The sequence below is a fragment of the Penicillium subrubescens genome (assembly GCF_028828155.1).
Source record: "Penicillium subrubescens strain IBT 31985 chromosome Unknown utg000005l_segment0_segment0, whole genome shotgun sequence".
NCBI lineage: Eukaryota > Fungi > Ascomycota > Eurotiomycetes > Eurotiales > Aspergillaceae > Penicillium > Penicillium subrubescens.
In genome coordinates this window covers 2,751,482-2,771,488 of record NW_026643155.1, presented here as the reverse complement: position 1 = coordinate 2,771,488, position 20,007 = coordinate 2,751,482, and the positions used below count along the sequence as shown (strand labels likewise).

At 51.4% G+C, this 20,007-nt stretch overlaps 8 protein-coding genes across 8 annotated transcripts; 3 read left to right on the top strand and 5 right to left on the bottom strand.

Moving 5' to 3' along the window:
• Positions 1-13: 13 nt before the first annotated feature.
• Positions 14-1,701, bottom strand: N7473_007522 (60S ribosomal protein uL14). Its single transcript, XM_057153462.1, has 4 exons — positions 1,584-1,701; positions 1,329-1,379; positions 808-1,054; positions 14-623 (listed from the first exon to the last, which is right to left on the bottom strand). The coding sequence occupies exons 1-4, from the start codon at positions 1,595-1,597 to the stop codon at positions 513-515; spliced, it is 423 nt and encodes a 140-aa protein (XP_057007800.1). The 5' UTR covers positions 1,598-1,701; the 3' UTR covers positions 14-512.
• Positions 1,702-2,002: 301 nt separating this feature from the next.
• On the bottom strand, positions 2,003-4,790 carry rpdA (histone deacetylase RPD3). Its single transcript, XM_057153461.1, has 4 exons — positions 4,372-4,790; positions 4,000-4,300; positions 3,393-3,934; positions 2,003-3,329 (listed from the first exon to the last, which is right to left on the bottom strand). Exons 1-4 carry the CDS (start codon positions 4,549-4,551, stop codon positions 2,424-2,426), a joined length of 1,929 nt encoding a protein of 642 aa, XP_057007799.1. The 5' UTR covers positions 4,552-4,790; the 3' UTR covers positions 2,003-2,423.
• A 334-nt stretch (positions 4,791-5,124) lies between these two features.
• N7473_007520 (proteasome regulatory particle lid subunit RPN11) lies at positions 5,125-6,402 on the top strand (the record flags this gene model as incomplete). The annotated part of the gene is made up of 4 exons (XM_057153460.1): positions 5,125-5,193; positions 5,328-5,581; positions 5,659-6,194; positions 6,254-6,402. 4 exons carry the CDS (start codon positions 5,125-5,127, stop codon positions 6,400-6,402), a joined length of 1,008 nt encoding a protein of 335 aa, XP_057007798.1.
• Positions 6,403-6,742: 340 nt separating this feature from the next.
• N7473_007519 (uncharacterized protein) lies at positions 6,743-7,630 on the bottom strand (the record flags this gene model as incomplete). The annotated part of the gene is made up of 1 exon (XM_057153459.1): positions 6,743-7,630. One exon carries the CDS (start codon positions 7,628-7,630, stop codon positions 6,743-6,745), a length of 888 nt encoding a protein of 295 aa, XP_057007797.1.
• A 641-nt stretch (positions 7,631-8,271) lies between these two features.
• N7473_007518 (protein translocase subunit TIM50) lies at positions 8,272-9,970 on the top strand (the record flags this gene model as incomplete). The annotated part of the gene is made up of 3 exons (XM_057153458.1): positions 8,272-8,532; positions 8,604-9,317; positions 9,380-9,970. 3 exons carry the CDS (start codon positions 8,272-8,274, stop codon positions 9,968-9,970), a joined length of 1,566 nt encoding a protein of 521 aa, XP_057007796.1.
• A 471-nt stretch (positions 9,971-10,441) lies between these two features.
• On the bottom strand, positions 10,442-12,751 carry N7473_007517 (putative C6 transcription factor; the record flags this gene model as incomplete). The annotated part of the gene is made up of 5 exons (XM_057153457.1): positions 10,442-10,869; positions 10,931-11,066; positions 11,125-11,506; positions 11,568-12,005; positions 12,066-12,751. 5 exons carry the CDS (start codon positions 12,749-12,751, stop codon positions 10,442-10,444), a joined length of 2,070 nt encoding a protein of 689 aa, XP_057007795.1.
• Positions 12,750-16,226, top strand: N7473_007516 (F-box domain protein; the record flags this gene model as incomplete). Its single annotated transcript, XM_057153456.1, has 3 exons — positions 12,750-12,808; positions 13,207-13,407; positions 13,505-16,226. 3 exons carry the CDS (start codon positions 12,750-12,752, stop codon positions 16,224-16,226), a joined length of 2,982 nt encoding a protein of 993 aa, XP_057007794.1.
• Positions 16,227-18,332: 2,106 nt separating this feature from the next.
• On the bottom strand, positions 18,333-19,418 carry N7473_007515 (uncharacterized protein; the record flags this gene model as incomplete). The annotated part of the gene is made up of 3 exons (XM_057153455.1): positions 18,333-18,589; positions 18,717-18,903; positions 18,969-19,418. The coding sequence occupies 3 exons, from the start codon at positions 19,416-19,418 to the stop codon at positions 18,333-18,335; spliced, it is 894 nt and encodes a 297-aa protein (XP_057007793.1).
• Between the last annotated feature and the right edge of the window lie 589 nt (positions 19,419-20,007).

Sequence of the window (20,007 nt, the reverse complement as noted above, 5' to 3'; positions counted from 1 at the left end):
AGTCATGTAGATTCTTAGTATGAACACTCAAGCTATGCTCCGCATGGTAGATCGAGATAGCACCGAGTTTGGGTAAACTACCGTGACGCTGTACAGCCTCCCTCTCTCTACGTGGAAGCAGAACTACAACTACGTCCACCCAAGATGACATCCCGAGCCATAAGCCATGAGAATTCATAAATCAACCCATAACCATGAACGTACAGCAAGAGCAGCATCATACAAAAGCACCAGAAGTTGTCATGAAAAAGGTAGTATTTTTTCAGTATACTTCCTCGAGTCGCCAGTGTTCAAAGAGAAGAAAAAACACGAATGGAGGGAGGGAAATAAAACCGGCTCGAAATAACATCGGTGGAATTCGTCACGTTAAGATTCCTCTTGCCTTTTTTGGCTATTCTCTCTCTCTCCACACAATAATGCCATAAAATGCACCCCGTTATTCCCAGGTCCCAAGGAGTCAGGTTTTGGTATCGTTGAAATTTTGTTGTTTTATTCCGTTTTCACTGCTCTCTTTACATGACGACACCGGAGTTGGAGGCAATACGGGGCCAAAGCTCAGCAGCCTCCTTACCGACAGGACCGGTGATGGCGGATCCCTTCATCTCACCCTTGGCGTTGACGATCTGTAGAAAAATAGAATGAGTATGCTGACGCAGAGAAATAAAATGCGGGGAGGAAGACTGGGGTAGAGTGTATGCGACGAGAAATAATCCCAAACAACCCTGAAGATTGATCTTGAATCATGCACTCGTCTCATACACTTCCACACCCTTTCCCCCGACTGGAAAAGAAGGATCGTCCACTTACAACACCAGCGTTGTCCTCGAAGTACAGGTAGATACCGTCAGCCCGGCGCCAGGGCTTGCTCTGGCGGACGACAACGGCGGGCATGACCTTCTTGCGGAGCTCGGGCTTTCCCTTCTTGACGGTGGCCATGACCATGTCACCGACACCGGCAGCGGGGAGGCGGTTCAGGCGGGCACCAATACCGCAGACGGCAATGATGTACAGGTTGCGAGCACCGGAGTTGTCGCAGCAGTTCATCACGGCGCCGCTATTCGAGAGAAACGAGACCGTTAGTTTTCAGTTGCGTTGCTGATTTTTGATTCTCCCAGGCCGTGTCGCCTCTTCCGATGATTTCGATATTTTCCCCGCCAATGCCGATTCGTCGTAGTTTGGTCTTGTCGGAAATTTGATATCGAAAATTTGGCGAGTATTGGCGAGCAGGCGCAAATCGGTTCGACCATGGCGATTGGCAATTGGCGGGTTGTCGAAGCTTTACTGGACGAGGGACACGGCGTAGGAGAAATCTTCAAGGTGAAACGTACACAGGCAGACCGAGGGTCATCTTCAGCTTGTTGCCGGCGGCACCGCCACGACTATACATCAATTCAAGTCAGTCATTCCGTTCATTCTCTCCGGTGTGTAGCATTCGAGTCGGCCGCGTCCAAAGAGTCCCTTCCCAGGTCGAGATATTCGATGTTGAAGATGTTGCGTATCCGGTCGTCGAAATCCTCCGCGAAAACTCTCCCGGGTGGTTTTTTTTGGTGCGTTTGATTCGAATGCAGGGCAGTCAGACTTACCCTCTCTTAGACATGATGGCTGAGTATCGGGGTTGTCGAGATGGGCGAAAAGGGTTGGCGACGGAAGGTCAGGTCGGGAGTCGAAGAAACGTCCACAGTGCTTTCTCGTCTCGCTTAGTGCGCTGGTGGGTGAGGAAAATCTTGGCGCCGCCCCGATTGGTGGGACGGGGTTGCCCTAGCGCTAGGCCGCTTTAGGAGAAGGGCCGCAAATGGATTAGGTCATCGGGAGCTCCTTAAGGTCACGTGCTGGAGAGCACTGTATACTTCATACGAGGTACAAGGTTGGGACAATCAATAGAGATAACGAATGGACGAGATGTGCTAAATTCGATACAAATACCGTGCATGGATATTAGAGCTACTCTGTAAGAAGGAATCATAGGAGCTTCGACAAATTGCCCAAGCTATCTGAACATGAATGAACGAATCGAGTAGTCTCCTCGTTGCATGTATTGTAGGTAGGATTAAAAGCTTTCATTGACGCGCTTGTACAGATGGAATCATAAGTCAAATCGATTGAAAAAAGGAAAAGAAAAATAGAGCAGACTCGATCGAAGAGACAAAAACCGATCCCTTTCCAGCCATTTAGAACGACGTACTCCAGGATGATGTTGGATATGAACCTTGATAAATCTGTCTGATCACATCCGACCAAATAGACAAGAATCGTCTGACCCTCGACGTCCGAAACAACGTTTCCCCGCAATTTGTATGACGAGAGACACGATCATGCCTCCATGGCCGAACAGAATACGTGCATGCCGACAAACCGATAACACCTTTCTGCCCAATTGTCCGTTGCGCCTAGACCCGATATTGATGTCTTGTATCACAGGAGGTTTATTCCTCCTTCTTTGTCGGCTCCTCCGTAGTCACTCCAGATGCTGGCTTTGACTCCGAATCGCCAGTCGCTGGTGCAGGCTCTGTTGCAGAGGCGTCTGCGGCGGGCACGGAAGACTCCTTTGACACCGGTTGAGCGCCGGAGGGAGATAGCGGCGCCTTGATTGTCTCATCAGCGGCAGATGAAACTTCACGTTTCTTTTCATCTTGTGTGTCGAGAGCTCCTGGCAACTCAGCCTCTTCGGCAACCGCAACGGCGTCTTCCATGGCGGTATCTTCATCGAGTGCGGGAGGGGAAGGTTGCTGAGACACAGCAGCCGAGGTACCATTATCCTCGCCTTCCACAGCCATGCGCTCGGAATCAGCCATGGGAGTATCCTGGCCTTCGGCACCAGTAACGGCACCAGACTCGGTCATTGGGACGTCTGTCATCTTTGCGTCCAGGGCAGAATCCATCTCGTTGTCGGCAATCGAGGATGCGTCCAACGGAGTAGCCATACCGCTATCAAGGCCAGAGTCCGCAGCATCAATGTTCCTGTAATTGGTTTGATTTCGGCGACGAATAGTACCGGGCTGACGGCGAACACCATTGGCGGCATTTACCTCTTCATCCTCGCTATCGCTGAGTTCACCGGGCTTCTCAACGTACTGGTCGAAGCGACGTTGGGTGAATCGCTTGTCCTTGTTCTCGTCTTCATCAAGGTCGTCGAGAACGTCGTCTGCCTCGTCATCCATACCGTCAAGGATCGGATTGCGAGGAACATCCGTCATCTGAACAGACGGCGCAAAGGCTGTGCGCTTGAGATTCTCCACAACCTGGTTGCGAATCTTGTCCAGATAATCCTTGGTGTTGGCATTGTCCATGTTCGAGGGACGGACATCAAGCTCGTAATCAGGGGCGAAGTACTGGTGAATTTTATCAGTATGCTGAGTTTCGGATGATTTACCACTAGCTCATAAAGGTCTCACCTCATAGTAGTCATTGTAGGGCAGCTCGGATTCAAGGTTATCTCCAACCAGGATGCCGGTTTCGTAGGCCCAAGTGCGTGCGACGTTGCGCATGGTGTAACCACCACCTCCGAGAATCAGAGTCGGCAAGTCGAAACTCTTGATGAAGTTGACGCAGTTGGCATGCCCGCGCATACTGAGGTTGAAGCAACCGAGACGGTCGCCGGACAAACTGTCACCACCACACTGGAGGACGACCGCCTCCGGACGGTACCACTCCATGACGCTCTTGATCACGGGCTCGAAGATGCTCTTGTAGGACGCATCGTTGATACCGTCGCGCAGGGGGAAGTTAACGGCATAGTATTTGCCCGAGCCGACACCGATGTCGCGAAGCTCACCGGTGCCGGGGAAGTACTCGCCGTACTTGTGGAAGGAGACGGTCATGACGCGGTCCGTGGTGTAGAACGCTTCTTCCACACCGTCACCATGGTGAACATCGATATCAACGTAGAGAACGCGCTGCTTGAATCGGAGCAGCTCGAGGATACCGAGTACGATATCTGATGAGACGAAAGGTTAGCTAAGGCGCGCCGATTTTTTTTTTGGAGAGGTAATCATCTCTCACCATTAACGTAGCAGAAACCGCTGGCTTCACTCTTCTTTGCGTGATGAAGACCACCGGCCCAATTGACAGCAACGTCGCACTTTCCGCGGTTCAACCGGGCGGCACCCTCCATGCTGCCACCAGCACTGATACCGCAGAATTCGAAGAGACCATCGAATACTGGGCAGTCATCACCGACATTGTACCGACTTTGTTCCTTTGAGAACTGATCCATGTTGTCTGGCGTCACTTTCGACAGGAAATCGATGTATTCATCGGTGTGGAACTGGGTCATTTCATACTTTGAAGCCGGCTTCGCACGCTATAGTAGTTTGCGCGTAAGTAATGGAGGGTTTTATCCAGAAACAGTTAACAGAGCAAGGGAAGCCATACATAGATCTCCATCTTCTTGTACAGCCCGTAGTTCATGACCAAGCTGTGGGTCATGCGAATCCGATGAGGCTTCATAGGGTGGCCCGAAACGTAGGCGTAGTTGCCCACATCAGAGTCGTAGAAGTAAGCCACCTTCTTGTTGTTGGCACCGGAGCCATTGGCAACAGGTTCAGCCGCCATTTTGCGCGTTGGTAGGCGAAAGACTGGTCGGATGTGCCGGCAGGTATGGGAAGATCTCAATCAAGAAGGTAGAGAGGAAGTATGCGGAGTAAAGGAAGCAGCAATGAGGGGGATGGGGGTGGTTTTATAGCTGGGGAGCACAGGAACGCAGACAAGCCAGGTTACCAGAGACTGCCTAAGGATTTAGGCAACGCTAGATCAACGGCAGGCTAGAATTGTCATGCTCATGGCGCTGAAGGAAAGACGGGAGGCTTGAGAGAATCAATCGCCGCGTGGGAAAGGCACCATAGCCGGCAGAAGTCCAGACCGCCTTCGTCAGTCAAGCTCCTGGAGCCGCCTGGATCATCAACCAAACACCTCGCGAACACTTCCCTTCTCATTCAAACGGTTGCTTAAGCCTCTATTCATCTTTCCATAGCACTGCTCTTAAATACTGCTGCGCAACGCTATCCACCGCGTTATATTCCTTCGAGTCGTTTGAGTTCTCCGACTTCGCAGAAGCTTCCGGTTGGGAAGCTATCAATCACTCATATCTCTCTCTCCTTGCAACTCGCTTAGTTGCTTCCAGTCATCATGGACCGCATCAACCGAATGCTACAGGCCGCTCAAGGCATCGGCATGGGTGGTGGTGCTCCCGGTGGTGTAAGTCATGATGGTGGCGGCCTCGGTGTCGCCATGTGTCCCTCTGCATTTGAGCTCCTACGCTTGCATTTATAAGCTACATCCCAAAGATGATCTTGAATATCATGTCGGAATCTAATTGTATTATGATACAGGATACTCCAAACCTCATTGATAACTCCGAAACCGTCCATATCTCGTCCCTTGCCTTGTTGAAGATGTTGCGACACGGCCGTGCTGGTGTGCCGATGGAAGTCATGGGCCTGATGCTGGGAGAGTTTGTCGATGAATATACAGTTCGAGTGGTGGATGTTTTCGCTATGCCTCAAAGTGGTACCGGTGTCAGTGTCGAGGCCGTGGACCCTGTGTTCCAGACCAAGATGATGGAGATGCTCCGACAAACCGGACGGTACGTTTATGGCCGTAGCTGCCATAAGATTATTGAGGAGTTTCACTAACATACTTTCTTTATTCTTGCTCGAACAGGCCAGAGACTGTCGTTGGCTGGTATCACTCCCACCCCGGTTTCGGCTGCTGGCTGTCCTCCGTCGATATCAACACCCAACAATCCTTCGAGCAGCTCACTCCCCGCGCCGTCGCTGTTGTCGTGGATCCCATCCAGTCGGTGAAGGGCAAGGTTGTCATCGATGCTTTCCGTCTCATTCAACCCCAGACTGTCGTCATGGGCCAGGAGCCCCGCCAAACAACGTCAAACTTGGGTCACTTGAACAAGCCCTCGATCCAGGCCCTCATTCACGGTCTCAACCGCCACTACTACAGCATTGCTATCAACTACCGGAAGACAGGGCTGGAGGAGAACATGCTGATGAGCCTGCACAAGCATGTGTGGACCGAGGCTTTGCAGATGAACGACTTCCATGAGGAGGGCAAGCACAACGTGGATCAGATGAAACAGCTCGTCAGCCTTGCCGAGGGCTACGAGAAGCGGGTGAAGGAAGAGACCGAGTTGACCAAAGAGCAGCTGAAGACGAGATATGTCGGCAAGGTTGATCCGAAGAAGCGTATGTTTAAACCTGATATTGGCTACTATGCAGTAACATTTACTAATTGTCCTCAACAGACATCGAAGACGTCAGCCAGCAATTGATTGAGGATAACATCGTTGCCGTGTCGAGGCAGATGATTGACAAGGAAGCATCTGTTGCTCGGCAGTCAGCAGCCAAGGACGGTGGTAACGATGCCTCCATGGAGGTGGATGAGGAACTTTAGAGGGTTAGAAGGCGCATGAAACCTATGAAAACGCTCTAATTATGAACCATTGTCTTTGATTCTCATTTCATCCTATCAAACGGCATCTGCACGTAGTGCGCTTGGGCTAGTCATTAGGCAAACATGAGGTCTTGTTCAGAGCCTAGACATTAGAGTACTTGAGTAGTCTCAAGTGACTGGCAGGGACGCGAGAGCCTACAGACGACGGAGTTTGGCGGTAGAACCGAAATCTGTATATTTCTATGTGTAATCAAAACACCAAAGCAAGTCTATAACGCCGCGCGATGTACTATATCCCAAATCATGATCACGTCTATCACATCTATCACTTCGAAGTGGTCTATGCGGCCACCGTCTCCGTTTCTAAACTCACGAGCTGCAGTGAGTCTGCCAGAAAATCAACCCCCGGATGAGAGGCACGCAGGCCATCGATGGCCGCATCTGCCGGATCCTTTTCCGGATCATCATAATCGTCTTCGTCGTCTACCCAGCCTCTCTCTGGGCCCCATAGAACTTTCTTGTTAAAGTCTCGAGTCTCCTGCAGCAACCGGGTCATCAAAGACCCGTTCTTGTGGACCGACGGATACGCATCGAATTCGACCTGGACCAGACCCGGCAGTCGTTCCAGAACCTGTCGCATAAGTCGCCCCGCAAACTCGGTGTAATATTCCTTGGAGACCCGGAAACCCTCAAAGATCGGCTGCGAGGGATCGCATTCGAGAAAGACCTTCAACGTGCGCGTGAGGACCATATCGTGCAGACCCAAGCCCTGATTGACAGTCCATGTTCGCGGCGGAGCAGTCCAGCTATTCCCGAGAATCAACTCGATCGTGGTCACGGAACCGCGGTGGCGACGGGGTAGTTGGCGGACGGTCGGCATTTTCGCGAAATCCTGCACGGGGAAGAGCCGGAAAATTTGCGTCGAGTAGAAATAATAACTGGCCTCATCGTGAATACGGCGCGAGGTCAAGAACAACGCGATGCGCTGTGACGTTGGGGAGAAAGCTTTGCTTTTCTTTGCGGATGCGCCCACGGTGCCATTCTTCTTCAGAGCGCTCTTCCGCGCCGGAGTGAACAGGGCGAAATGGTAGATGCGCTCGCGGATCTCGGACGGTAAATCCAGAAGACGGAAGGGTTTGGATGGAATGCGTCGTCGTGGCGCGGGCTTTTCGGGGATGATTTCTTCTTCCTCGAAGAACTCGGCCCTTTGTGATTTTTTGAGCCGCATGGTGAGGAAGGGAAGGTTCCAAGGTTGAGGTGGCGAGGGGGAAAGTCTATAAAACAATTGTACGCGGCACGGGACTAGGGACTGGACTCGGGGTTCATAGTTCAAGTAGATTGGATGTTCGGTTTTAACTGAGGGCCGGCATGACTTGTATTTTGATCTCTTGGTTTTTCTGGTAGAGTCTGGAGATTATCTTTCCGTCTCTAGGCAGATGAGACCTCAAACAAAATCAAGAATCAATAAGACGAAAAAGGAATGTAACCCACGTACGGAGCTACAGCATCAGAGGATGCCTTCGCTGCGGCTCTTGGAAGTGGGAATTCAGAAGAGAATCTTCATTTGGTCTCCCCAGCTAATACAACCCGACATGCGTAAAAAGAAGCGCGTGCAGGGTCAAATTAATGTCTGGGTACAACTTTCATGGAGAAGAAAAAGAGGGAAAGTTGTCAGGGTGAGACTTGGGCAAAATAAATAGGAACTGCGTAGTTGGCTCCTCTCGTCCACCCGATTCACCGCGCGCCGACTTTTCTGCGGGAAACTCGTCCCGAAGCCGAGGACGTGATTCTTCCAAGCTGAAAGTGCAAGGGCATGAGTGCACTGTTTCTTGTCTATCTTTAATAATTTCATATTTGCCAATCCCAGTCATGCTGAGCCGTGCCGTGCTGCCTCTTGCCAGGCGCAACGTCCTCGCCTCGACCGTCCGGGTGTCCGCTCTGTCTGCTCAGCGACCCCGGTGGTACGCAAAGGGCAAGGACAGTGCTCCGTATACCCTCCCGGAGTCGTTGCAAGGCAAGGAGCCCCAAGTCAAGAAGCCCAAGGCGGCAAAGAAACAGACTCCTGCTGAGCAGCCCGAGTCTGATACACAGGCCAAGTCGGAGACCGAAGCGTCCGAGTCTCCAGTCGCTGTAAGCTATCTATCTCAATCACCCACCATGAACCGGAAGAACACATCATTCTGATTGATTCATTCGTATAGCCCGAAGCAGAGCAGATTCCCCAACAACCCCTCCCCGATCTCACCCAGGGTATCCCGTCGACATTGGCCGCAGAGCTAGAAGCACGCCAGAGGAAGGGATCTCTGAACATCACAGAGGATCACACCCGAACGGAAGATTATAGCGAGGATGGCAGCGGCCGTAGTGGTGGTGATATTCCCAAGAGCGGATACGAAACCTCTCTCGACCGCCGCAAGGCCCGCATGGCCAACATCATGTACGCTGTGATGCTGGCCGCGGGTATTGCTGGTATGGGTTACCTGGGCCGCAACTGGGAGACCGAGGAGGAGGAACGTGCTCACACAGAGACACCATCCGGCTGGAGCCCTGGTCTTTGGTGGGGTCGTATTAAGGCCCGTACCGGTGAGGTCACCAGCTACTACAAGGATCCCGCATTCCCTAAGCTACTCCCCGATGAGGACCCTACCCAGCGTCAGCCCTACACCCTGGTTCTGTCTTTGGAGGATCTCCTTGTTCACAGCGAGTGGAGCCGTGAGCACGGGTGGCGTGTTGCGAAGCGCCCTGGTGTCGATTACTTCCTCCGCTACCTCAACCAGTACTACGAGCTCGTTCTGTTCACCAGTGTCCCCAGTATGATGGCCGACCAGGTTCTCCGGAAACTCGACCCTTACCGTATCATCCGCTGGCCCCTCTTCCGTGAGGCTACACGCTACAAGGATGGCGAGTATATCAAGGTATGTCCATCTGCCGGATAATCATCTCAATTGCTTTCGTCTGACTTATATTACCTAATTAGGATCTGTCTTATCTGAACCGTGACCTGTCCAAGGTCATCCTGATCGACACCAAGGAGGAGCACGCCCGCCTGCAGCCCGAGAACGCGATCATTTTGGACAAGTGGACCGGTGACTCCAAGGACAAGACCCTCGTTGCCCTTATTCCCTTCCTGGAGTACCTTGCCGGTATGGGTGTGGAGGATGTTCGTCCCGTGCTCAAGTCGTTCGAGGGCACCAGCATCCCCGTTGAGTTCACCAAGCGTGAGAAGGCTATGCGTGAGCGCTTCGAGAAGGAGCTCGCCGAAGAGCAGAAGAAGAAGCCCTCTATTGGTATGGGCAGCCTTGCCTCTGCTCTCGGTCTGAAGTCCAGCCGCACTTTGGACGGCGAGGTGTCGCCCTCGGAGGGTCTCGCCCAGGGCAAGATGCTGTGGGATCAGATCCGTGAGCGCGGTCAGAAGAACTACGAGATGATTGACAAGGAGATCCGCGAGAACGGCGAGAAGTGGCTGGCCGAGATGGCCGCCGAAGAAGAGAAGGCTCGCCAGGAGCAGATGAACAGCATGAAGGGCTCTTTCACCGGTATGTTCGGTATGGGTTCCGGCAAGCAGTAATCGGCTTCTTCTATACCGCGGCAGACATCTCTTTTCCCGGATCTTCCGTCTCCTTCTTATTCCCAACTCATCATCTCTGGGGTTTGTTTTTGTCATTTGCGGGCAAGGGGCAGGTCATTAGATGGTTTTTTTGGGGTTCGTTCTGAGCATTCCTTTATCTTTGGAACGATTGTAAAATAGCGCTTTTGGTGTCTCGATTTCTCTTGTTTCTATGTACAAAAATTTGGTCAGATGCTTTAATATGAAAAGAAACTTGAGTCTGATAGACTGATATTATTCTTTATTTGCACGGCCCGAGTTGAATGTGGACCATTTGGGTATATACACTGTGCGAAAATGTGCCCATCTAAAAAAAGTACACGCCCTACCTGCCCTTGTAAACCAGAAAAAAAAAAAAAAAACTACAAACGGACCAGCAGTATGAACAAGCCAAGAAAAAGAAAGGACACCTTCATGTACATGTATGTTCTCTCATCCATCATGCAGATTTACATCTTGGAAGACGGAAACATCCCAGATACCCGTCATATCGAAGGGGAAACCATCCATGGTACCAAAAGTATTCGAAATCGACATCATGTCATCCACAATATCATTGTTGGTTTGTGTCTCAGGCAGCGAAATCGCAGCTGGGTTGACCAGCCCATTATCAACCATTGCCGCCGCAGTAAGCGGTTGGTCGATGGTAGCACCTGTACCGGGCAGTCGGTGCATGATTCGTTCGCAGTGATCTAGGCACATATCTGCTACATCCCAGTCTTCTTCTTCTCGAACGCGGCGGAGCACGTTGCGCAGGGTTTCGACATTTGTGAGACAGGAGCGTGCTACTTCGGCGTCATTTGTTTCGAGGGCGCAGCGGACCAAGAGGGTGGCTGTGGAGGTGAGATGGAAGGCGCTGTCTTTGGGAATTGTTAGAGTTGGTCACACGGGATAAAAAGACGCGAAGTCATGAGTACATACAAGGAAGCCAGAATTCTTTGAAGTTGTCTTTTCGTAGGGAGGTGATGAAGCGCACGATCTCTTCTGCGGACCTGCGGCATTCGGTTTGGAAGTAGCGACGAGCCTCGGGGTTGTCGGTCTCTGCGTTGTTGACCTCCTATAGTTCACGAGTCAGTAAACGGTTCACGGGGTATCTTTTATGGAAAGAATCATACATTCAATTCCACTCTGCTAACCAGCATCTTGACTGCCAAAAACGCAAGCTGCAAGCTGCTGGAAGCAGACAATTGCTCGCCGCGGTTATTCACTGGTGATCTCAACCACTCGGGAAGAGAGTCTTCCCACATATCCAGATCCGTCCGAATTTGTCGAATCTTCTTGGAGCTTTCGCGTGCCGGTTTGGCCTGCAAGCCGTAGACCAAAGGCAACAGCTCTCCAAGAATCTCGGTCAACTTGCACAAGAAGATATGGCAGTGGGCGGCCCTCACACGTTCGGTGGTGCGAAGATTTGGAGGAACCAGGCTATCAACAGTTGGCAAGGGTACATCGTATTGTGTTTTGGCGATCTGTGGCGGTACACCGTGACCAAAGCTTCCCCTGTGGAACGTGTGAGCATAATATCATCATTGGCGGTAGATGGTTGAGGAATGTGGCTTACCAGCGATCATGAATTACGACACCCCACCAGAGTCGTACGCGCTGATCTTTCTCCTGTTGCGAAAGCTTCCAATGGCTCGGATCACGGTTGAGACCGAGACAGTTGGCCAAAGAGCACATCCGTCCACAACTGATGGCATTTCCGGTCATGGAGAAGATAGGCCTTCCCGTCAAGTCAATCAACGCCGCGCTAATTGTGGAAAGTCCAGGCGCAGAAAACTCCTCGTGCAAAGCAGCCACTGTCATGTTGACCGCGTATCGAACGTCGGGCTTCGGATGGCATGATAGCTTCTGGGTGTGTTTCCAATATACGAGAGACATTGAATATACTTGACAGATCAACGAGGCCGGGGGATCCTCTAATCCTTCTGTGATATAAGACTCCCAGAACTGTTCGCCGTCAAAAATCGGGAATGCGACGTTGAATCGGTCGATGAAGCTGTGGGAGGCAACGCAATTAGCAGAGAAACATCAATTTGTCTGTCGTCAAAGTCCTTACAGTCTGACAAGGTCGTGTTTGAAAGGTCCTAGGATCTGCTCCAGAATCTCCCTCTGATTTTCACCAGGCGGAACTCCCCGGCGCATTCCCTTCCTCCGCCGCGAGATAGTGGTATAGAGAACAGGCTTCCGGGGATCACTCGAGTAGATATTGTATGGGTGGCTATTCGGTTCCTCAGACAAGGACCGCTCAGGGGGCATATGCTGCTCAATGACTTGCGCATCCTCCGCAACCATAGGCCCGACAATCAGGACTGACTCATTGTGCGGGTCGTCATCTTTCCGCCGCGCATCACTTCCACGGCGACCAGAGGAAGTTGTCCCTTGCGGACTTGGTCCATTGGTTGACTGACGCGAAACGGGCATCCGGTCAATCCGATCAGGGCTGCGCTTGCGCTTCTGCCCCGACACGGGTTCGGCCGGCGGCCCTCCCGACCACGGCTTGGTTTCCGTTGTGCTCAACACCGAGGAGTCCGGATTGGGCTCCTCTTGGTAGTGACAGTCTGCCCCCTGTACGCGACATAGGAGGCAGGATTGGCCCGGGATATCGACCGTGCATCGGGACTTGCGCTTGCGACACAGGTCACAGGCGCGGACCTTGTGCGATCGGTATGGTCGCGCACCGGCGTTGAACCCGGGCGATGGCAGCTTCGAAGAAGGATTGACCTGAAGGGTTGCAGGCGACATGATGCGCAAACCCGAGAACGAGGTGCCGACAGGATATGGGGGTGGAATTGGGGAGGGGTGCGCGTGGAAAACGGTCTGGGGAAAAGATCCCGGGGACTTTTCGGAGTCGGCCGATCTCAGTTGAGTAAAGTGAGGGGTACAACCCGGCCGAATGCGACGAGCATAGAGCACAATCGAGGGACGTTAGCACAACCGTGGGTCAGGGCGCATTACACTTCATGGTGCGCTCTGTAGATACCACATTCTCACGCTACCAGTGTGGTACTAATTGAGTGTTTGGCGGGGGTAGAGAATGAAGGTGTTGGAGAAGACGGGAACCAATATTGCACCCTCCGACCCTCCGATTGAACTTGGTCAAAAAGGGCAGAATCCACAGAGAAAAAAGAAACGAGACTAAGCTGAATGCGGGGAATGCTGACTCATCACCACGTGCCCTGGCGCTATTTATGGTACAGTCGGGCGGATCGCATCAAGTGGAAGGAGGAGGAGGTTAGGGGGGGCGGAGCACAGCCACTCTTTCTCCAAAGAGGCATCTCCAACTTGGCTGCCAGCGCCAATTCCGCATGTCGGGAACCGTTGGTGATCATGGAGGAGGAGGCCTCCATACATCGAGAGACTGGCGCCTTTGATCGGCTGCCTCCCAATGTAATTGAACGGTAAGTGGGCTGTTCCTTGTTGGATTCTACACTCTTTCCCTCCCGAATTTCCCCAAGGCCATGTGGCATTCAACGCGCCTAACACGGCCCCGCGTAGCATTCTTTATGCCGCCGATGCCAACGTCTTTGCATCGCTGGCTCTACTAAATCGACAATGGAGGAAAGTATCAGAGTCTCCGGCTCTGTATGCTTACCATTTATCGCAATGTCCGTCTTTCACATGGACGAGAGGGGCAACCCCCGCGCCGAGCGAGACCGACAGTCTGCAAGACCTCAAACACCAATTCTTAGAGGAAATAAGGCGCAATGCCTTTGATGTTTTTCTGCGGCCTTGTCGCACTCTGGTTCGATTAATATCAAGTTCGATGAGCTCATCCACCGCGTTTCCCCAAGGCGAGGTGTTCCGTTTCTCGTTCTCGGCATATGGTCACATGGTTCTCTGTATCAGCTCGTCTCGAATTGTTGTGCTAGATGTGGCCTCCGAACCAGTTGCTGTAAAATACGAATTACAGACTCGCCGGCGGCCTTTGGGGGCGACAATTCAGGACGATGGCTCCCTTCTCGCCGTTCTGTCCTCGACGCACAGGGTCCAGATTTACCAACTGTCGAACAATGAGGTCAAGCATTTCCAAACGATTACCCTGAATGATGCCCCCAGGGATTTGATTTTCTCGCCTATGGGGAGTGTCCTAGCGTTATCATTTGAGGACTGCATTGAGGTCTATGCTGTTGGGGAAGAGGTTATGTCGACAGAACGCCGTGCTGCGCGTTGTCCCCGTGTTGATGCACTATCTTTCTCCAGAGATGGTACCATGTTGCTTGGATCGCCCGTTGACAATGATCAAGGTGGCATTGTCACCATAACAGCTCCCTTCTACACGGACATTGGCATCGATGTATCGCCACAGGAGCTTCAAATGCGCATGTGGACAACACAAATTCTGTTCCCGGAAACCACACCCGAATTTACTCACGCCTGCCTCATAAATGGTCACGAGGAAGCAGATGATAGCTGGATAATTGGTTACGACAGCGCCCTGGCAGCCTTCCGAGCAATCAAAGTCAATGCCGTTAATACCGGCGGTGTATACTTTGCTAGCCCATTCTTGGCCGATGAATTGCGAGAAACACTGCCCATGATGCTCCCGTCTACAGATACTGCCGGAGAACTCGTTGCTTTAGGATTTCAAGACTCTGAGGTATGGGTGTATGGAATTCCTGCGAGTCTTGACGTGACTCCGCCGATTCCTGAGGGACAAGATGCCAATGACTCTCATTTCTGTGGGAATCATCATAGTGAGGGACAGTTGGTGCCTCGCGATAATCGGGCTCAGCTAGAGAAGGTCATTCAGCAGCCCAAGAAAGCTCTGATTCGTGGCCGGCGGATCACTGATATGAATGGAATCACATCCGCTCGCTGGGTACGAAGTACTGCTTCAAGCCAACCAAGACGTCGACTCGTCACTGTGGCGCCTGGTGGTGTGCGCCCACAAGTACTGGGTGAAGAAGATATCCCTGTGGACGGCGGAAGGATCCTCGTTTTGGATTTTGAAAGATCAACTACGAACGGCGAGGAGACCGAGTTAGACATTGAAGTAGGAGAGGCCGTGCCCATGACGCTCATGGAGCCGGACTCTTCATTAGACACTGAAGTCGAGTTGGAAAGGCGACGCACCCGCTTGCAGCGTGGAGATACTGATCCGACGTCCCTGACGGGCCTTGTCCACCGGCCATCACGGGCACCCACTCGAGAAACTCGTCGCACTGCAAGTCAGCATGGACTCTCACTTCTTCGTCGAAATAGTCTATCTCTTGCAACGTCTCCAGAGGGGCCGGCTCGGGGCGAGGTGGTCGAAATCCCATATGATAATACACTACCTCGTTCCCAGGACACCCTTCACCGGGCTGCTACAGCCGCGGCATCTACACGAGGACGTTATGATCCACGATATCGGGATACTTCTGGTCGTCGTCAAATTCCACATGAGAGCGACGCAGATAACTGGATGCCACCGCCACCGCCTTACACTCGCGATGCCGACCAACCTCTGCCCGAAGATCTGCAGAATACACTTCTTCCGAGCAGGTCTGCAAATGCTCAGAATCACGCGAATGGAACCGCTCAACCAGTCCAGCGAGCACAAACGGCTCGCGTGGCGAGGCCAACCCCATCAGATCGTCCTCGTCCGCAATCTGCTTTCCTCCAAAGACTCGGTTCAATTACGACCAATAGACGCTCTGGCAGGGGTAGAAGAGACTCCTCCACCGCTGCTGGAGAAGCCCCTGGCTTGGAGCGAGCCCATCCAGATATACCGCAAGTACCTCACATACCACATCGACATCTCACCAACCACGATCTCACCAACCACGACATAACAGCCCAGAATAATCATGCCTGGCCCGCTCGGTCCGATATAAGAAACGCAACCATGCCCAATCTCCCGGTCGCTACCAACCACCTCCGCTCTCTTCAACCCCTCCCAACTTTAACCCTCCACCCAGCCGAACAACCCACCCGGCAAAGCCAAGCCACTCTGGGAGCAACCCTACTAGGCGAAGACTACCTCTCTTACTCCGTGTCTTCCCCCAATTTGCTGCATATACCCCAACCGTCGGGCAATGCCTTGGATCTGACAGAGGAAGATGAAGAGGCGCAGATCCCTGCAAGACAGAGATCATTCCGCCGGCGGGTATCGACGGAGCCTAATAGCTTGCCGCCACCTGCGAATGAGGAGTGGCGGAGGCGTATTGAGGATTGGAACGAACATACTATCCGGGAACGGAGCCGGAAGCGTCGAAATAAGTGTATTGTCATGTAGTTTTTGTTTTGCATGTGTCTGACTTGAAAGACCGTGATACCCTCGTTAGATATCTACACTAGATACTTGAATATAATCTGGCATGCATTGAAAATAATGGCAAGGGCGAGTTGGGATTTTTGATAGGCTAAGGCTAATACTGTACTAGTTTATGCTGACCTCGTTCTAGATCTCTCCTTTGTTGGCGTCTTTCGTTTCCGCGGACTAGCCTTTGACTTCTAAGGCTTCTCCGGCCGTTCAGTTGGCTGCGGAGGATTCTTCAGTCGCGGCCAAGGAAACTCGGTCAGAGCCCTACGCAGAAACCAAGTTCACTGCGGGCGAAAGGGGAAACATCTACACGCTCTGGTACGCCTGTTAATTTATGAAGGTAGTGCCGTCGTTATTCCCTTCGTCGAAGGTCACTGAAGAGCCGCTCTATATCGATCTATACGACAGTTTGCATGGAGTTTGCCTGTTGGTTCTATTTCATAAGAAACTTAACTCTGGCAAAGGAAAGCTTCCCAATAATCTGCAGTCTTCCGAAGCCATTTCTCCTTAATATGGCCTGTATAGCAAGAGAGGCTATTGGGACTTGGCTTAAGCTAGCTTTTCCACAGATCGGGCTGCCGACTTGGACGAATACTACTTTGGCGCTCTACGAGAGCAGTAGCGGGACTTGATTATGTTCACGCTGAACAACCCGCAAGGGACTTTTGCCAGTAAGGAGGCAGTCCGTATACTCACAGAGCATATAGGTCGAGCGAGCATCGACCCTTACGCTCTTAAGCCACCTACCCCTATAGATGCCTAACAGGGCAGAAGACCTTATTAGAACGTAGTGTTAGAGAGGAGTTCCTCACAGAAACCTTGTGTACGAACTGACCGATATAATCCTGACGCCCGATATCTCGGATAAGGATCTTATGGCTACCGAGGTTCTTGCTGCGGGTGAAAACATTGCTACTTCAGGGAGGCTGAAACCGAGCAAATGGATCATCCCTTGGCCCAAACCAAAAAAGGTATTCGTGGTGAAATGAATGTGCTAATCGGGGAGAACGAGGCATGGGCGAAGCACGCACAAGCGATGAAAGCCAACCAGGTCTCGGAACACTCGATGCTAGTCGAGGAACCATGTTCCTATGCCGGAATTTTCTTGATCGACGGATAGCCCACCCTGAAGCCGTTGGATGATGATGACCTTAACACAACATCACTCTCCAGCCACGGTACGCCAGTACGCAAGGAAACAGGAAACAAAGAACAAGAAGAATGAGTTAATCTGGCTCGACTATTGAGGAGGACTATCTAGAGAGCCGGAAATGAGACAAGGAAGGGCAGGGCTTATAAAGGCCGCAGAGATCAAGCAATCAATCCGCGCGCTGGGCCTGAAATCGGCCATTTGGGAAATTCCAGAGGGAGATACGATGGAGGTCTCCGGGGGAATCTCCATCAACTTACCTCTCACCATGGCAGTGCTTCAAAAGACGGGGGCTATGTATACATGTGTCATCATTCGGAACATTGCCGGTGACCCACAATAATGGAATGCGGCTTTTGCTGTTGACGACTTCTAATCATCGTTCTTGAGCTTCGAGACCTCTTACTTGCTCCAAAGCTGGTTTACGAGGAATGACATGATTGAAGGAGTAGGTCTCAGGTAAAGAAAGTTAATGACCGCTGTCTTTGTGCTATGCAGTGCTACTAATGATACAGGCTTGAAGCATCTAATCTAAAAGAATAGATCTATAACATGTGAGCATTGAGCAAGGGTAACTTATTTGAGAGAACAAAAGTATTGCAAGAGAAAAGCAATCAAGTATCTTACCTTGGGAAAGAAAGATTTCCAGTCTTTCGGAAACGCTGAAGACATTCCTCTTAATTGCCTTGTTGAATTGTACGATTAGTAGCTGTACTCTTCGAGACCTAACTCTCCATGCTGACATCACCAAGACTAATATCGGAATCGGAATCGGATCGTGGCATTGGACTTTCCATCGCAACCCTGAGTCTCTTCTGTCGATGCCCGTCTGGAGAGAATGGGTTATAAACACGAGTGACGGAAGCCGGACGCCCGTATGGATGATGGCGAACGTTGACAAGAACTATTCGTTGAGGTCCAGGGACCACCTAGTTCCCCGACTTGGCTTCCTCCAGGACCTGATGTTTTGCTTGTCTCATCCGTAGATTGACCCAGATATTGAATCGACCAGGCAAGCTGGCTTCTGCGTCTACAAAACCGGTACGCCGGCCCTCTTCTAGACAGAACTTCGGGCCCCTCCTCAGGAACGTAGACAGGAGCCCCAGGATGTAACAGATCTGGCTGTCTGCTGGTGGGAAGCAGGTTGCCCCTAGTGCCCGAGTCGGATCGGATGATGATTGTGAGACTAGGTCGTGCCAGCGGCATTTCACCCTTTAGGAATTCAGGAGAGCTACACCGAAGTTTGGGGTAGTGTTTAGACATAATTCGGTCAACGACAGGGGCAATGTTAAAATTTATCAGGCGAGACTCACCGGGTTGAGGGCTTTCAATTTTTTTGACATTGAGTTCCTGCATTGGCATGGGACACAACCACATGCTATCGCCATCCTCCAAGACCCCTTCATCGTGTAGGTGCTGCTGTAGAACGGTAAATTGAGCGGGTGAGATGGATGGCCCATTGATCCAATCTCCTTCAGGGGATCGATCTATAATGTTCGCCTGATCGGGTAGAGGTCACTGAGTCTAAATGGAAGCGGCGACTTGGTTAGATCTGCTCGAATTACCTGAACATCAGCGTTAGGAATGACAGTGGCTCGATGATAGTCGAATCCAGCGTTCGAAGGTGCTTGCGGTTGACTCAATCCATATTCTAGGTATGTTTTCTTGAAAAGTTTCTGATATCGCTCCAAGAGCCGATACATCTCCTGTTTGAGCACGAGTTTCTTAGACACCTGCACTTTTGCAGGTAAACGGCTGAAGAACTTGGGAGCAACAAAAGCAGTCCGCAAACTGTCGCGCTGCGTCTTAGATTTGAGCATGAATTGTACAGCACCATCGACGCTGATATCTTGGGTCTTGCCAATCTTCTGGATGTGGCTCACAACCAGGGCGAAGACCTCGTAAATGATATTCAATACCGCGTTCTCCTCTCCGTCGATAATTCCCGCCCCGATCTTCTCCCAGGCAAGATGCTCCTGAAAATCGGTATGGATTGGCTCGTGATTGTCTGACATATTGAGAATTGCTAAGGTCAGAAAACTTGGTCAGTGGTAGAGGAAGTCAATGTTAGATGGAGTTCCAGTGTGAATGAAGTAGCTTGTGTTATCCAGTGGATTTGAACAACCAACAACAGCGGAGATCAAGGCCTATTTAACCTCTTCAGATAATTTTCCGCCGAAGCGACACAATTTGTCTATCAATCCGGGCTGGACTTTCACATTTTCTTCGCTCTTTTAAAATGAAATTTCCAGTTACGAAGGGAGGAGCCTATCACAAAGGGAGGAGCCTATTCTCGAAGGTGAAGGGTCAAGTAATTAAATCGATGGGCTTCTATGAAAGCTCATGCTCTAATTTGAGAACAAAGCCCCGTTCATCCGAGTCTGACAATGACATTATACTCGATATCTCGATCAAACTTGCAAACGACTACTTTCTCGGCCCAGCACAATAAATCAAAGTCGGGGTTTCTCGCATGATACGCCATACCCCCAAATATGCTTCAACTTTCTGTTCTTTGAGAGGTCTTCCTAAATGTCTTTTGAACTGCTTATCTTGATGGCCTAGGTTTCTTCTTTAGTCTATCATTCAATCTCATCACGGAAG

What these genes read in the sequence shown, in the direction of transcription:
- rpdA (XM_057153461.1), bottom strand. Translation starts at nt 4,551, where the DNA reads ATGGCGGCTGAACCTGTTGCCAATGGCTCCGGTGCCAACAACAAGAAG. An exon ending in ACAAGAAGATGGAGATCTAT is followed by an intron (nt 4,301 to 4,371) that starts GTATGGCTTCCC and finishes AAACTACTATAG; the next exon opens with CGTGCGAAGCCGGCTTCAAA. An exon ending in CCTACAATGACTACTATGAG is followed by an intron (nt 3,330 to 3,392) that starts GTGAGACCTTTA and finishes AAAATTCACCAG; the next exon opens with TACTTCGCCCCTGATTACGA.
- N7473_007522 (XM_057153462.1), bottom strand. An exon ending in ATGACCCTCGGTCTGCCTGT is followed by an intron (nt 1,055 to 1,328) that starts GTACGTTTCACC and finishes TCTCTCGAATAG; the next exon opens with CGGCGCCGTGATGAACTGCT. An exon ending in TCGAGGACAACGCTGGTGTT is followed by an intron (nt 624 to 807) that starts GTAAGTGGACGA and finishes ATTTTTCTACAG; the next exon opens with ATCGTCAACGCCAAGGGTGA.